We start from the raw sequence: 18306 nt of genomic DNA on the forward strand, positions 1-18306 counted from the left end.
TATTAATGTGTGCACAACTACCCATCTATTTGAAAAATTCACAAATGTGCGTCACTACATTTAAACTAATACAACAACTTGTGTGTGCAAAATCCAAAATAACATGAATGTGCAGCATTTTGTAGGGGAGACCAGGGACAGTTGCAACACTTTTTGCATTTCTCTCAATTACTAAAATTTGTATTAAACTTGCATCTGTCTGCTAATTACCCATACCATTTAAAGATGATTATATATGACATATCGTTCACAGTATTTATTTGAATGGAAGAAGCCAGATGTTGCAACTGACCCCGACCCAGGGGACAGTTGCAACACAACCCAGGGACGGTTACAACATGTTAAAAATACCTTAAATTTCATTCATTAACTTAAGCTTTTTGTCTCAATGAGCATAGAATTCTGAAAATATTAACTGTTTTAGGCCTACTATAATATTATAGTATTTATTTCAATAATATTATTGAAGCCTATTATTTATTTATTTAGTCATATTTATCAAATAACAGTTATTGAGTTTTGTTTGTTCATGTGTAGAACATAGGCCTATATATTCAGTGTGCAGGTGTTACAGATGCTATTCAATCTCTCCATATTTCAGTGTAAAACAGGAAGAATTGAACAATTTGCAATGCAACAAACTTTTATTAAACATGCAATTTATAACTTGTTGCAACCGTCCCCAACCCTATCAGCCATGACAGAACATCATGTGCCTGCTAGACACACTGACTTTGACACATGCTAACCATGTCACTTAGAAGTCAACAAAACAATAAGCTAATTCAAACTAAGTAAGTTTTGATTAATTCATACAAAATTTCAGGACAGTATGACAAAAATATATCTCATGAAAAAATTTACTTTCATACCTCCAAAACAAGTTTTGTTCAATAAATGCAGCAGCAGATGTTGAATATGTCTACTGTCTTCTTGGTGGGGGGAGGGTCTAACTGTGCATGTGCAGTATGAGTGTCATCACTCTAGCTTGTTTCTGATTGGAGAAAAATGACATGTTGCAACCATCCCCATGTTGCAACTGTCCCCGGTCTCCCCTACAAATTGCTACACATTCATTCAATTTTGAATTTTGCACACGCAAGTTGAAAGGCATGGATAAAACATTTCTGCAACATCAAGTTCATTGATAAGTGTATGTTGCACACCAGACGAGAAGCGCAGCACGACGTCTTTAAAATTCGAACACATTATTCTCTATGAGTGTACATTGTCTCAAATCGTTGTTAATGTAGGCCTATATACTGACTTCACCCTGTGCTGCAATATACATTCAGTTTTACATTCATTAACAGAAATCAGCTGCTTGAATCGGATTTTCAGGTGATATTCTCAATTCATTCAGTTAACGGACGCTCTAAGGTAAAGTGAATTCAGACTGCAGACTAAGCAACGATTGTATTTAATTGTACAGTACAAATGTAGTGGAGATAATGGGTAGACGATCAGTCTGGATGCTAATTCTGCGTTTATCACCAGGTTCACTCAGGTGTGTCGGCCAGAACACCACTTAAAGGACAAGTTCGGTATTTTACACTTAAAGCCCCGTTTACAGATCGTTTCTGATGAAATAGAACGGTTAAGATTAAAATTTGGACACATGCTGCTGTCCCGAGAATTTTAGGTTTCTTTCGCTTCTCCCCCCCCACCTCCAGAATGGCTACCTATGGGCACTGGAACAATCCTTCCAAAAAAACGGATTAAACTTTCGTTTACAAAGACGTGAAACTCACCGAGTGGTCAGGGGTGTTCACTGATATGTTCACACAAAAATCGCTGCAAAAGATGCTTTCCAACAGGTTTTATCGTAGTTTTTGTCAAACACAAACAAAAAAAAATTTGGACAAAAACTACGATAAAACCTGTTGGATAGCATCTTTTGCAGCGATTTTTGTGTGAGCATCAGTGAACAAAACGTGAAACATAAAGCACAATATGGTCAGCTGTAGCCTACTAAATAATAGCAGCACAAACATAACTTTGGGGCCTTTTCTACAACAATCATAGTACAGACATGATCTTAATTGCATAATATCATTAAACATAACAATATTGCTGGCCATAAACTGGCAAAGTGTGCGTCTGGTGTGCGATACCTCGAGTTGTCATAGACGCGACGCGGCGCTGCGCTTCTCGTCCAGTGTGCGACCCCCTTTAGATTATTGGCAGCATAAAAAAATGAAACGATGTGACAGCCATGGGCTGAACAATACAAGTTGCCGGTAATATCCATCGAGCCTATGAACTAGTTGCCAGAAACACATCAACAAGAAAGAATGAAGGCTACCCTGTAAAACAACTGCAATCATGTGATACAAAAGGACCCTATTCATCACATCATCATCACCGCGATCCTCAACTACAAGTTCATTGGCGAATTCCTCCTCCTCGTCGCTCTCCTCCACTTCCTCCTCTCCGGCCTCCGCTAACTCTGCTTGCGCTAACAGCTCCTGCCGAGATGCACAGGGCTCTCTTGCGTGCGCAATCTGCTCCATAGAACTGGCTTAGAAGATTAAATACAACCCGAAACTAAAAAACAGACCGGGCCTCTATTTGAGACCGGCCTTTATTTATCCAAACCTGTAGCCTCACCAGGCATGTAAAAGAGACAGGCATCTATTTGGGACTCGGCTATTATTTGAAGTTTTACGGTATATTATAAATTAATTAAATAATAATTTATTATATTAAATATAATAATAATAATAATTATATATATATATATATATATATAAATATATATACAGTATATATATATATATATATATATATATATATATATATATATATATATATATATATATATATATACAGTGCTATGCATAAGTTTAGAAACCCATGCTAAAGTTGACTAAAAAGAGGAATAAAAAAATCATCTTTTGGAAATTGAACTTAATGCCTTAATTAAAAAAATTAGGAAAAATCCAACCTTTAAGGACACCAATTTTATTTGTGAATGAATAATGTATCGTAAATAAATAAATGTTCTTCCTTAAAATATGGGTGCATAAGTCTGGAAACCCCTATGTTAAATTCCCATAGAGGCAGGCAGATTTTTATTTTTAAAGGCCAGTTACTTCATGGATCCAGGATACTATGCATCCTGATAAAGTTCCCTTGGCCTTTGGAATTAAAATAGCCCCACATCATCACATAGCCTTCACCATACCTAAAGATTGGCATGGAGTACTTTCCATTAGATCATCTCTCAACGCAAATCAAACCAGCTATTAGGCTAACTGAAATAAAACCATGCCAATCTCTAGGTATGGCGAAGGCTATGTGATGATGTGGGGCTATTTTAATTCCAAAGGCCAAGGGAACTTTATCAGGATGCATAGTATCCTGGATCCATGAAGTAACTGGCCTTTAAAAATAAAAATCTGCCTGCCTCTATGGGAATTTAACATAGGGGTGTCCAAACTTATGCACCCTGTATTTTAAGGAAGAATATTTATTTATTTACGATACATTATTCATTCACAAAGAAAATTGGTGTCCTTAAAGGTTGGATTTTTCCTAATTTTGTTAATTTTGTCAATTTCCAAAAGATGATTTTTTATTCCTCTTTTTAGTCATCTTTAGCATGGGTGTCTATACTTATGCATAGCACTGTATATATATATATATAGGCTATAATTATATATTACTGTATAATATAATATAATATAATATAGGCTATAATTATATATTACTGTATAATATAATATAATATAATATAATATAATATAATATAATATAATATAATATAATATAATATAATATAATATAATATAATTTAATGATAAATGTTATAGGTTACAGATTTTCCAGGTATTATATTTACTTTTTAGATCTCTGGATCATCTGTAGAGGCTTAATTATGCTAACTGGAAGGCTAGTTCACAGAATATTGCAATAGTCAATGACATCAGTTCAGGGTGGAAACTTTATAGCACAAATGTTTGAGCGAATGCATTCAGTAAACCTGAAAATTAAAATTTATGAAACCTTTTGAACTTTTATGGAACCTTTAAAAGTTCAAATTTGGATTCAAGACACTCTTGATACTCAGCACTCTTGTGATGTGAATAATAAGGTTTAATGTAATCATACAGTTCAGATATTAGTGTTGTAATAGTATATCTTGTTGAAAAATCACACAAAGGCTAATTATTTGCTGAAATAAACAGGTTTATTAAGAAAGGTACTTTTACATTAAACATTCATATTATATGACTTCAGTAAATGCTCCTTTCAAGTGTTAAAGATTCATTCTTCTTTGACCTGGGAAAGAAGGAAGAGTTAAACATTAGTCTTATTAACAAAAATGTTCTTCACTTTACATAATGAAGAGAATACAGATGTGCAATTGTCATACAGGATATGTAACATCAGCAAAATGCAATTATTATAGTTCCACTACTTCGTCTAAGAGGTAGTTCATGTATTTGGATAAACAAGTTGAATAAATAATGCAAAAAAAAAATCATCTACTTAGTCTAACCTTTCCAGAATCACGGCTCTTAACTCTGAGCTTGTTGACCTGAGACTCAGAAATGTCAGCACGCTCCTCAGCCTCCTCAAGCTCATGCTGCACCTTCCTCAACTTGGACAGGTGAACATTGCCTTGCTCCTCCTAAAGTTTTTATATATATATATATATATATATATATATATATATATATATATATATATATATATATATATATATGGTTCATGTATCACGTTTCATCAAATTAAAATTCCAATATGAATAATTACAGTGTCAAAATGTTCTATTATATTTTACATACCGCCTCTTCAGACTGCCTCTTGTAGACTTTGACCTTCAGCTGCAGTTTGTCAACCAAATCCTGGAGTCTGGTGATGTTCTTCTTGTCCTCGTCAGTCTTCAAAAAATACACATTTACAAAATTAAGCATTGATCCTTTACTAAAAATAGGCATTGTCAGGAGACTATTATACAGACTCTTTTGTCCGAACAAACTTGTGAGGAATATGGTTATACCTGATAAGTGAGCTCTTTCACTCTCCTCTCATATTTGCGGACACCTTTAACAGCATCAGCTCCACGTCTCTGCTCAGCTTCAACTTCAGCCTCAAGCTCACGGACCTAAAGAACATATTATTTTTATTCAAACAAATCATAATATAACATACTTCACCTTGCCCATATCATAACTATATAGAGGCTTACTCTGGACTCCAACTTCTGGAGTTGTTTCTTTCCTCCTTTCATGGCCAGATTCTCAGCCTCATCCAGACGGTGCTGCAGGTCCTTCACTGTGACCTCCAGATTCTTCTTCATCCTCTCAAGGTGAGAACTGGTGTCCTGCTCCTTCTTCAGCTCTTCTGCCATCATTGCAGCCTTTTGCATTAATACAGAAAGTCATTAAGTCCACATTTGTTATGTAAAATGTATGTAAGCGTCTTTTGAAACATTTGGCAGCTACTCTTTCTCACATCAGTGATGGCCTTCTTGGCCTTCTCCTCTGCATTTCTGGCTTCCTGTACAGTGTCATCAACTTCACTCTGGACATGAACAAGGTCAGCCTCAAGCTTCTTCTTGGTGTTCAGGAGACTTGTGTTCTACAAAATGGAAAGCAACAGTTTGAACATTTTGAATGATGCTCTCAATTCCCTTAATTTCAGGGAAACAATATGCCCTTACCTGAGAGTGCAGCAGCCCAACACGCTCACTGATATCCACCAGCTCTTGTTCAGCCACTTTGCGGCCTCTCTCTGTCTGCTCCAGAGCAGCTCTCAGCTCCTCAATCTCAGACTGCATCAGAGTGTTTCTGCGCTCCACCATGGCCACCTGCTCCTTCATGTCTTCCTGTCCTCTCTGGGCATCATCAAGGTGCAGTTGGGCATCCTGAACATAACAATAGCTGTAGAATGAGCTTCCGATGTGATTTCTGCTAGGCTGTACTTACCATATGTTAGATTATTAAAAAATATATATATGAATACATTCCAAAGTCAAAAAGAAGAATTCCTATGCATACCTTGAGTTGTCCCTGAACGTTCCTGAGCTGTTTCTGGGCCTCAGCAGCCTGGCGATTGGCGTGACTCAGCTGAATCTCCATCTCATTAAGGTCTCCCTCCATCTTCTTCTTAATTCTCAGGGCATCATTCCTGCTCCTGACTTCAGAGTCCAGAGTGCCCTGCATGGATTCAATGACTCTCTGGCTGTTCCTCTTGATCTGCTCCATCTCTTCATCCTTCTCTGCAAGCTTCCTGTCAATCTCTCCCTTGATCTGGTTTAGCTCAAGCTGGACTCGAAGAATCTTGGACTCCTCATGCTCCAGTGTACCCTATGAAAAATAAAACAACATTTAAATATAAGAAGGAAAATACACACAGTGTATTGATGAATACCACACTGTATGATGGTTCTAGCAAGAATCTGATCTACAGATACTCACTTCAGCCTCTTCCAGGGCAGTCTGAATCTCTGACTTCTCAGTCTCCACTGTCTTCTTGGCCTTTTCCAGCTCATGGATGCTCTTACCAGTCTCACCTATCTGCTCTGTCAGATCTGAAATTTCCTCTAAAAAGAGAAAAACATAATATGTATAATAGTGCACATTCATTAATCAAATGTGCTTGCTTTTTAATGCTCACTGAGAATTAGAACATTTAAAGGGATAGTTCACCCAAAAATGAAAATGTTATCATTAATTAATTACTCACCCTCATGTCATTACAAACCTGTAAGACTTTTGTTCATCTTTGGAACACAAATGAAGATCTTTTTGATGAAATTTGAAAGCTTTCTGTCCCTCCATAGACAGCTACACAATTGATTCTTTGACGCTTCAAAAAGGTTATAAAGAGATCATAAAACTAATCCATATGAATTGAGCTCTCAGATTTCATAAAAAAGATCTTAATTTGTGTTCCGAATATGAACAAAAGTCTCACGAGTTTGGAACGACATGAGGGTCAGTAATTAGTAAAAGAATTTTCATTTTGAGTGAACAATCCCTTTAAGTTTTTTTTTTTTCTAATTTAACGGTTTCATTCTTACGCTGCAGATTCTTGTTCTCTCTCTTGAGGGTCTCCAGCTGATCCAGACTCTCCTCATAGGAGTTCTTCATCTTGAACAGTTCAGTGCTGAGTGAACGAGCCTCTTTCTGGGCACCTTCCAGCTCGGCCTGACCTTCCTCATATTTCTGCTTCCATTCTGCCAGGACCTTTGGTGGAGATATTTTAGGATAGGGTTTGTTTAAAAAAATGTTGAACAAAGCCCATTCCAGCAATACTTTACAAAGAGAATATAATATGACTAAATCTGTTTACCTTGTCGAAGTTCCTCTGCTTCTTGTCAAGGTTGGCAGCCAAACCATTGGCTCTCTCCACATCGATCATGAGGTCCTCCACCTCACCCTGGAGTCTCTGTTTGGTCTTCTCCAGAGATGCACATTTGGAGTTCACGGCCTCAACTTGTTCCTCTGCCTCTTGCAGACGCTGAGCCAGCTTCTTCCTGTTAAGTAATACACATTATTTTGAATTCTAATCTATAAAATAGCTGTGAGAGTTAGGAGTATTATACAATAATATACATACTTGGACTCTTCAAGCTCCTCAGTGCGCTGGATGGCATCAGTTTCATATTTGGTTCTCCACTGAGCAACCTCACTGTTGGCCTTTGACATTCCCCGCTGCAGCTCAGCCTTTGCCTCCTGCTCTTCCTCAAACTGCTCACGGAGCAGGTCGCAGTCATGACGGGCTGATTGCACAGCATGGGCCAGTGCGTTCTTAGCCTAAGGGACAAAGTTGCATAATATTATTGTATTATTGTCTCTACAGTAAAGTAATTCATGAATTGATTATGCTGTATTACCTTAACCTCCTCTTCAATATGCCTCTTAAGCTCCTCAATTTGCTGAGTGAAAGCTTGTTTGCCTCTGGTGAGCTGAGAAACCAGAGCCTCCTTCTCCTCCACCTGACGGCCAAACTCACCTGTATAGATTTAGATTCACTGTGTCAGATTTTTCTGTCTCTATCAGTTTATTTCAAAACAAATGGATGTAAGATTTTATCAGTGTTACAGTCAGAAATTTACCGCTGAATAATCTTAATACACTATTATTTTTGATTAATTATTGTTGATGATTATTATTGATTATTGTTGTTAATGATTGTTAATTATTGACATTAATTACTTTTGATATAATATTAATTTGTTCATGAGTTACCATTTTCAGTTTGAAATCTTGCACTTTGAGTACTGAGATCATTTAACTGACGAATGTTCTCGTCATTCTTGGACTTAATTTCACTAAGTTGGTCCTCAAGTGTGCGGCACATCTTCTCAAGATTGCCCTGCAAATACAAAAGTCATTAGATATTTAAAAGAACTTCAAGACTTGTTGTATGTGACCTGTGCTGGCAAAATGATTCACAATGAGCACATTTTCAAAAATGAGTTATTGTTATTTACTTTTATTGTTATTAAAAAACAGTCATGTATGATGATGTATGATTTGTTGGAATCAGACAAACAAGGACTGTGCTACACCTATTTGAAGTCAATAGAGTCAGCAAAGTATATTTTGAGAAAAATCTAGTTTAAGTTTTCTGAAGGATCCAAAACAAAATCACCTTGCAACCATACCTTAAAATCCCTGGTAATACCAACAAATTTGGCACACACCAAATCAAAACCAAATATCTATGGGAAAAAATATATATTATCTTTTTTTCAATGATACCACAATTGTTTGATTAACATTAGATGAGACATCAGCCTGTATATTGAGACCTACTGTAATGCACGTATCTAATATAATGTTACATATCAGATGTTTTTCCTCAACAGTTAACCAAACGTTCAAGCATAACAGATAAGGTTTGCGCTTTGTGCTTTGTGTTGATCTGTCAGTCAGTGCGAGTAAGATCGTTTTGTTTACATCAGCATGAGTTTAAAAATCATATTCCATTGGTTCAGGCTTACGCCATTGAGAATTCACTATGAATATTAAAACTTGTGCAGTCGTTGAGAAGCAAGTAAAGAAAAATGGCAATTTTTCATGGATTATTAAAACAAAGGAAAGATTTAGGAAGGTATACCTCTCAGAAAACGTAAAAATAAAGATCATTTTAGATGTTTCTTTACTATTTGGAGCATTGGGATCGCTAGAAGAGGGCTTAATGAACCAATTTTTGTGAATGAAAATGAAATTCGACCAAAATTTACATTTGCCTGTAACTCATAATTAGCACATGCATATTCTGACTCATTTTTGCCAGCATGGGTCACATATATTCTTTAGAATATTTCCCAACCTTTGCTTTAGCAACAGCTTCCATGTTGCTGGAAAGATCATCAATCTCCATTTTGAATTCACTCTTCTCTTTCTCAAGCTTCTGCTTGACACGCTGCAGGTTGTCGATTTGCTCTCCCAGCTCAGCCACACTGTCTGCCTGCTTCTTACGGAGGGCACCAGCAGTAGCTTCATGCTGGAGGGTGGACTCTTCAAGATCACGACGCAGTTTCTGGAATTCAGCTTCACGCTTCTTATTCATCTCGATCTGAGCAGAAGTGGCTCCTCCAGCCTCCTCAAGCCTCTCACTGATCTCCTCAAGTTCCCTGGAGAGATCAGCTCTCTGCTTCTCAACCTTGGCACGAGCAGCGCGCTCAGCCTCGATCTCTTCCTCCAGTTCCTCAATGCGGGCCTATGGTGGTAAGTAGTTAATTCGATTTTTGGTTATCTGTATTTGATCATAATGATGTAATGTTTGAAAAAAATCTCAAAATACCTGAAGCTCCTTGATTTTCTTCTGGAGTTGAGCACCTAGAGATTGTTCATCTTCAATCTTGCTGAGCAGCTGACTTATTTCAAAGTCTTTCCTGTTCAACAATAAGGAGTTGTAAAAAAAAATATAACACAACAATAAAAATTGTCAATGTTTTCAAAGATTTCCTGCTTTAATTACTTTTTTATTTTCTCATCAGATTGCTGCTTGTCATTCTCCAGGTCCATGACGGACTCTTGGGATAATTTCAGGTCTCCTTCAAGCTTTCTCTTGGTTCTCTCCAGGTCCATGCGGAGCTTCTTCTCTTGTTCAAGGGAACCCTCAAGCTACAGGACAATGATATATAAAATATGTTCACAGCAGAAAACAGTTGATTTGATGAATTAATATAATTAATTTACATAATCAACTCACATCATCAACTTGCTGCTCAAGTTTTGTCTTGGATTTGGTCAGGGTGTTGACTTTGTCCTCCTCGGCCTGAAGATCATCCAGTGTCTGCTGATGTGCCTCTTGGAGGGCTTTCTTCTCCTTCGTAACCTTAGCAATGCTCTCATCCTGAGCTGCCATTTCCTCAGTCAAGTTCTTGACCTGTAGGATTTTTTGTTCCAAATAAGATTAAATATTACAATTCATATTCTATATCAATATATAAAACAGAGATTAAATCTAATCTTAAACCAACTCAATCTCTAACCTTATTCTCAGTGGCATGTTTCTCCTTCTCCACTTTAGCCAAGGTGAGCTCCAAGTCATCAATGTCTTTCTTCAGCTCAGAGCACTCATCCTCCAGTTTCCTCTTCTTGGCTGTCAGTTCAGCATTGATTTCTTCCTCATCTTCCAGTCTTTCAGTTGTCTCTTTGAGTTTAGCTTCAAGCTGGATTTTGCTTTTAATCAGACCCTCACACCTCTCCTCAGCATCTGAGAGACCCTCAGATTCCTGTTAGTAAAATAGATTGTTATTTCATTGGAAACAACCTTGCTCATTTTTAATGTAGCCAAAATTCAGTTAATTTTAAAATATACTCACAGATGCAACTTGCAGCTGCAGATCATTTTTCTCTTGCAACAGTGCTACCATCTTCTCTTCAAGCTCCTTCTTTTTGGCTTCAGCCTTAACCAAAGCCTCTTTGCATTTTGTATAGTCCTCTTTCATGTTTGCCAGCTCCTTCTCAGTCTCTGCACTCTGAAGCAGAGGCTTAATCTTGTAATAAACCTTCATCCATGGCCAGTGTTTGACATTCATGAATGAACGGATGTTGTATTGGATGGTGTAAATCGACTCCCTGTGAATAATTCATCATTAAATGGCATAATCATCATTAAGTTTGCACAGTTATCATTGATGTCATCTTTACTCATGACAATAATCACCTCCTCTCCGTCATTTTCACATACTCCCTCCTCATCAGGTAACCACGGCAGAGAGCCTGAGTCATTGTGACCAGAGCAGCCAGTTTCTCATCACGCATCTCCTCAAGAACACCCAAAAGACCAGCTTTGAAGAACACCTGAATTTATGTAAAACAGTAAATCAAAATATATTGATTTAAACTGTATAAGCTAAATGACCATGATCACTGAATCTTTGAAATTTGTAAAGCTAAATAATGAACCTTTGTATGTCCAAATCTGTAGTCATCATGATTAACGTCGATGGATCCCAGGAGTTTCTCACTGGCCTTCTTGTTATCCATAAACTGTCCATCTGGGATAACACCGGCATTCAGCACCTTGTATCTGTGGAAAATTTATCAAAATACTTCATATCTTTTAATTAGGAGCCTCCTAGGAAATGTTGTTTTCATGTGGTCCCATTTACCTCTGCTTAAAGTCACCATATTGGATTCTGCTGGGGAAGCCCTTTGTGCAGATTCTGATGCCCTCCAGAACACCGTTACACCTCAGCTGGTGGATAACCAGGAAGTTCTCCATGAGACCTAAAACGAACAGTTTACACCATGAACTTGGTAAATTAACTTCATCATATATATTGAGAACCAAAATATCTGTACGTTTATATATGTATATATATATATATATATATATATATACTTTACCTGGAGTCTTGGACTCATTAGGAATCAGACAACGCACAAAGTGAGGGTGAGTGGCCCTCAAGTTGGTCATGAGTTTGCCCAAGTTCTCCTGTGGAGAATAGAAAAAGGTTGGCATGCTTTTTTTTTTTTTTTTTTCTAAAATAAAGCAATATTACTGTGATGTCATCTCTATACATACCCTGAACTGGGAGGACACAGTCTGCATGGAGCCACCCTTCTTCTTGCCTCCCTTTTTAGTAGTATCTATTGAGATAAAAATACAAAGGAACATATGATAATAATAAATGCAAAAACTGCAAGAAAGTTCAAAACTGAATCAAAGTTTTGTTAAATAGATTTTTTCTTTACCCTCAACAACAGGTGGGTAGAGAGTAGCCAGCAGTTTGACAGAAGACTTCTGGTACAGCAGCAGAACAGAATCATTCAGTGGATCCTTGTTCTTGTCCAGCCAGCCAGTGACATTGTAGTCCACAGTTCCAGCGTAGTGAACCAGGGAGAAGTGGGCTTCAGCCTTGCCTTTGGCAGGCTTTGGTTTCTCAAAAGCTTTGTTCTTGCCAAGATGCTGATCATATAGCTTGTTCTTGAAGGAAGCATCTGAAGCCTTGGGGAACATGCACTCCTCTTCAAGGATGGAGAAGATACCCATGGGCTGTTTATAAAAGAATGTTGTTTATTATCAAAAATAGGAGATTTTGAGAATACGATCAATGGAAATTAATAAATTCATAAACCATTGATAACCTTCTCAATGAGCTCAATGCAAGAAGCCAAGTCCATGCCGAAGTCAATGAACTCCCAAACAATGCCCTCCTTCTTGTACTCCTCTTGCTCCAGCACAAACATGGTGTGGTTGAAAAACTGTTGCAGTTTCTCATTGGTGAAGTTGATGCACAGCTGCTCCATGCTGTTGTACTGGAGGACAAAAAATGACAGAAACATTCACTACCTTCTGAATGTCATTCATTTTGACATAAAAAGAGATAAAATAATCATTCTTACATCAAAGATCTCAAAGCCAGCAATATCCAGTACGCCAATGTAGAAATTTCTTTGTTGTTTTGTGTCCAACATTTGGTTGATACGAATGACCATCCACAAGAACATCCTCTCATAGATAGATTTGGCCAAAGCGCTAACAGAGTTGTACACCTGTAAGTAGAATAGAATGGATATTTTATTCTGCTTCTGCAATAATTAGCCAGAATTTTAGGTTAAACACATGGCATGCTGGAAATGTTACTATACCTGTGGTACGGTCTGGCCTTTGGTCACATACTCATTTCCGACCTTGACTCTGGGGTAGCACAAACCCTTCAGCATTTCAGCAGAGTTCAAACCCAGAAGGTAGGCGATTTTGTCAGCCTCTGTTAAATACATTTTTAAATAAATTATCTTTGCTCTATAGAGTCTTTTGTGTAAAATTATAATAAATCAGGCACTAGGTACTTTCCCTTTCATTTTTAGATTTATTGATATGCACGCAAATTAAACATTTTATACACAGTTTCTGTTATCAGCAAAGTCAGTGCAATGGTTACTATTTCAAAGCCCAGGATAACACAAGTCTCACCCTCTGTGCCATCAGGCTCAGCCTGCTCCTCACGCTGCTTCTGCTTGAACTTCATGTTACCATGATGAAGCACCGCTCCAGTGAACTTGTAGATGCACATTTTCTCCTCACTTGAGAAACCAAGAATGTCAATAGCATCCTGTAAATTACAGAGAATAATAAAATATATGATTTGCCATATTTAAATAGAATATTCAAGTCAATATTCAAATAGCAATGACTCACATCAGTAGCATCCAGCTCAACTTTATCATCAATGCTGGCCACTGTGATCTGACCCTGACTGCACATGGGGAAGTCATAGGGGTTGGTGGAGATGAGCGACATTTCTGTAAAAAACACAGCATTTATGAAAGAGCATCTTACAATATTATCTGAAACATTGAATGAATGAAATATGTGCACCTACCAATAATCTCAGGCTTATGGTTGGTCATCATCTGGAAGAAGATGTGGTAGCCTCTCTCATCTGGAAGCTGGAATGACACTCTAGACTTCTCCAGCAGATCTGTTGAGAGAATGTACTTGAGTCACAATCATCTGAAGAGTGACAGACAAAGAGAACTGTTCAGGATGGATCAATTAAATCATGTCCACCTACATGTCTCAATGTCAGCACTAGCCAGTTTTCCAGTGGTGCCGAAATGAATTCTGATGAATTTACCCTGTTTAAATCATAATAATACATAAATAATAATTATTATAATCTCTTTATAGAAAACTCTGTACAGTAAAATTTAACACAACAGACCATCTGTACTGTCAATAAACAGTGGTTAACTTACAAAACGAGAGGAGTTGTCATTTCTCACAGTCTTGGCATTACCATAAGACTCAAGCAGAGGGTTGGCAGCAATGATCTGGTCCTCAAGAGAGCCCTGTAATGTTTGAAGGGTTTTCATTTATTTTCAATTGTTTTTCTATTTCATGACTAAACACAGTTTATAGGCATTTCACAAATTCACATATCGTATAGTTTGTGAGATGAGTGTAAATCATCATCTTTTAAAATAATATATATGACATAGTTTTGTATCTCATACCTTTATTTTACTGGCCTCTTTCTTGACACCTGACACTGCAACTGTGGCAAAGTACTGGATGACACGTTTCGTGTTCACAGTCTTTCCAGCACCAGATTCTCCACTGGTTTATAAGAGATTAGAAGACAGAAGTTTGAAAGACATGTAGACTTTTCAAAGTATATTCAATCTTTGTTCAATCTTAAATTCTATTTTGTAAATATCTCCATAAATTTTCCATCTATGTTATACTTTTCATTTTTGTCATGGTCTGAAATTAAATGAAAATACTTACGTAATCAGGACAGACTGGTTTTCTCTATCTGTTGATTGAAATTTGTAAAATATCCGCTAAATATTTATTATATTAACAGCAACATCTACTTCATCTTAATTAATTCTGTAGAATTTAATTCCATAATGTCTTACCACACTGCATGAACTGATATGCGTTGTCAGAGACAGAGAAGATGTGGGGTGGGGCCTCCATACGCTTTTTGCCTCTGTAGGCAGACACCACTTCTGCATCATACACTGGGAGCCACTTGTAGGGGTTCACAGTTGCGCAGAAGAGTCCAGAGTAGGTCTGAAATGAGCAGAGACATGGTCAGATTCCAACAACACAGAAAAAAAATGAACTTAAATGCTTTTTATGTCGTTTCAGAACTTACGTAGATCATCCATGCAGCATAACGCTCTTTGAGGTTATACAGCACAGAGGCTTCATTGAGATGGGTCATCATGGCCATGTCCTCAATCTTGTCATACTTGGGAGGATTCATTGGGTAGACATCTTCTTCCTTAGCAACTCTCTCCTATAAATTTGATAAATTAGATATTAGATATAAAAGAAAACAATGTAATAAGTAATTTAATGAGCATCTACATGAAATGGAAATAAAAATGTACCTCCTTAGTGTCAAGCAAAACAACTGTGACTTTGCCACCGTCTTTGCTCTTGATTGTTCCCTTGAGGTACAACTCTTTGACATCAGCCACATAGCAGGCAGACTTGGCATCAAACGGTTTGGCCTGAGCCTCCATTCTCTCCCTCTCAGGCTTACGAAGGTAAATGGCAGCTTTGCCATAAGCGGCCATCTCCGCGTCTGTACTCATGGTGGCGGCTTACTAAAGAGAGAAAATATCAACTTACCCATTTCAAATTTCATAAATATTCAACAAAGGCAAGACACATAAAATATAAAACATATGAATTGTGTTAGGAAAGAGGCATATTCCTAAGTGTAGGCTTACACATGAATACAGACACATAAAACAATACTAGATAAACATTTAGATAGAAAGCAAGAAGCAGAAAAGGGGCCCATTAATGGCAAAAATGTCGATTGAATATGTCTTTCTGGTGATGAAATTGAAATGCTGGTGTCAGGGGATGGCACATACAGTACAATATGAATTGTGGCATATATGAAGTTTCAGGACAATACAGAGATTTTCACTGCCGACTATGAGTCTCACTTGTGGTCTCTCTGCCTGAGTACATCCTCCTGCTATATACGAGTATGTATGAAACAGACAAATATTTCCTGACAAATATTAAGAAATTTCTGTCACAGATTTGGTTTCATTATATTAACTTTTCTAATGATTTATATTTATGCAAATCTCGTGATGGATTATGATAGCAACACTGCATCCCAAGTTTGAATTTAATCAGACCATCATTTCTGTAGTTTGAACCAATTTCATGTTTTGCTCTATTATAGCATCATCAATTGGCTCTTTCCTGCTTCTTTTTCTGTTTCCTCAGACTGAGTCTGCACATAAATGTGTCAAATGTCCTCTGCATTTGGGCCAAATTTGTATAACTTTCCCACAAGGGGTTCTATGGGCTCTCATAGACTCAAAAGTGGTAGAAAAAAAACAGAACACAATTGTTATGAGGTGTGGAGATGAACCCATATGCAGACCGTATGCAATTGAATAACGTTTATTATAGACAAAAAGGGAAAACGAAACATAGACAGGACAAAGAGTGACTAAACTAGACTATGACTTGACAGATAAGTAGACAATAAACAAACAGCAAATACAGAATCAGAACTTTCTCTAGACATTACTCTTGACAGGACACTCACAGGGATGATTACAAACACAAGGTTTCACTATGTATGATAATGAACCAGCAAAGGACAGCAAACACAAGGGGATTAAATAGGGAGAAACTGATAATGACAGCAGGTGACACAGATTAAACAATAATGACTAACGAGGATAACAAGGGGGCGGGGTTAAGTAACGAGACAACACAAGTACATGGCCCAAACAAAAGGCCATGTGCTTGCACACAAAACATGGGTCTGTCATGATCCTGCCTCAAGACTAGAGAAAATCAAGGACAAGAAGGCAGAAACATGACAACAATACAACACAATATGCGAATACAATAGGTGGAATATCTGGCACCAAAATAAATGGTCAATGGGACCCCTTCCTTAAATTCATCTTACTAATACATTTTAAACACATTTCTTTGTAAATAAATTACATAGGTTTTTAAAAACAGCATGCTTCACCAGTTTTCGTCTATAATACAGACTATAACAACTGTTTTCCTCTACCCTAATCCACACACTGAATCATAAACTCACTTGCCTTTTGTTCTTGAGACCAGATGAAATGTTCACTTTTTTAACTGTGGATAAAAAATAAATAAATAAAATCATTACAATGTATTAATATAAATAAAAAACACAATTACTTTGAGTACAGACGCATAAGTGATGATGTTAAATTCCTTTCAGTCACAGTCAGCACAGGCTCTTACCATTTGATGGAACTTCTGAGGTCTCTTCTCTTCTCTTCTCTGCATCTCTTCTGGTCTACCCTCTTGGCTTTTATAGAAGTTGATCATGCACACTAAGCATAATCTATACATGGGCAACCTGATATATTTTGATATATGATGAGCTTTCTTGACCCATTTTATAAGAAATGTATGGACAAACTGACAGACATCCTACCTGATGAAATAAGATATAAGTCAAACCTTTATTGCTCAAAAATGCATAGGTCACAACTTCCATTTCAAAGTTCTTGTGTATTATAATTAATTATTTTTAGTCTATTAATATCTTACTTTGACATATGACACACACTGAAGTAAATAAATCCTTTTTTGGAAAGAGGGTACATTCAGCCACCCCTCCCCTTTTTTTTTGAATCAGAAAACATTTCACCTTTTCACCTATGGAAGTTCTTGTAGAAGGCTAATGTGGCAGCAGTCGGGCTAAACAATAAAATATGTTACAGATCTGACTAGATATATTGTTCAAGAATATAGAAAAACACTGTAAAATATGTCTAATACAGTGAAAACACACAGCAAGTGTCAGTTTTTCTTTGTAGAAGAAAGCCAGTAGTGATAGAAATGGCACATTCCCACCGTGCAAAAAATCCCTTTGTTATAATTTCTGCAAATATTCAAAGATTGTAGACATTTCTTGGTCTTCAACAGCTACAGTCTAAGCCTCAGCCACATGGAGACTAAAATGATTCAAAACCACATGTTCACCCTTGAGTGGTCAAAGCCAGCAAACAATGCTAATTACCATGCTGTAAACAGAATATCTCATCTGTCGTCTCTTATATCTCTCGTTGTACGTCATTAACAACTAGATGTTCCGTTTTTGTAATTTTTTTGTAAATGCAGTTGTCACTACCTTAAATTACTAAACTGTGTGTGTACAGAATAGGATTAAGCGCTAAAAGGTGAACTGACAGCTGAATTTAGCTGCAGTGCTTAGGTGGCCTTAAAGCTTCCTTCCAGAGGTTTAAAGCTACATCCACCAAACTTTGCTCAGACCTTCAGACTGTTCTGACTCGGGTTGCTATATCTTTTCTATTGGACTTTCGGTTTTCCTAAAAT

At 37.1% G+C, this 18306-nt stretch overlaps 1 protein-coding gene across 3 annotated transcripts; it reads right to left on the reverse strand.

Annotated features, from left to right (window-relative positions):
• Positions 1-4170: 4170 nt before the first annotated feature.
• LOC307158936 (myosin heavy chain, fast skeletal muscle-like) lies at positions 4171-17253 on the reverse strand. 3 transcript variants are annotated; one of them, XM_079871956.1, is made up of 41 exons: positions 17206-17253; positions 17034-17073; positions 15327-15545; positions 15089-15232; positions 14847-15003; positions 14713-14740; positions 14439-14541; positions 14181-14273; positions 13997-14060; positions 13805-13903; positions 13621-13724; positions 13396-13534; positions 13071-13189; positions 12825-12974; positions 12567-12737; positions 12174-12474; positions 12004-12068; positions 11826-11913; positions 11588-11705; positions 11382-11505; positions 11140-11276; positions 10796-11051; positions 10463-10705; positions 10180-10356; positions 9946-10091; positions 9769-9859; positions 9295-9684; positions 8205-8331; positions 7850-7968; positions 7573-7769; positions 7306-7489; positions 7034-7199; positions 6429-6553; positions 6009-6317; positions 5672-5875; positions 5464-5589; positions 5198-5368; positions 5009-5113; positions 4794-4889; positions 4505-4636; positions 4171-4284 (listed from the first exon to the last, which is right to left on the reverse strand). In XM_079871956.1, the coding sequence occupies exons 3-41, from the start codon at positions 15531-15533 to the stop codon at positions 4270-4272; spliced, it is 5790 nt and encodes a 1929-aa protein (XP_079728082.1). In that variant the 5' UTR covers positions 15534-15545; positions 17034-17073; positions 17206-17253; the 3' UTR covers positions 4171-4269. The 3 variants fall into 3 exon arrangements, with proteins under 3 accessions (XP_079728082.1, XP_079728083.1, XP_079728084.1); XM_079871957.1 differs by having other exon boundaries at positions 17030-17073; positions 17206-17251; XM_079871958.1 differs by having other exon boundaries at positions 15327-15565; positions 17030-17073; positions 17206-17251.
• Between the last annotated feature and the right edge of the window lie 1053 nt (positions 17254-18306).

The sequence above is a fragment of the Squalius cephalus genome (assembly GCF_949319135.1).
Source record: "Squalius cephalus genome assembly, chromosome: 5".
Classification (NCBI taxonomy): Eukaryota; Metazoa; Chordata; class Actinopteri; order Cypriniformes; family Leuciscidae; genus Squalius; species Squalius cephalus.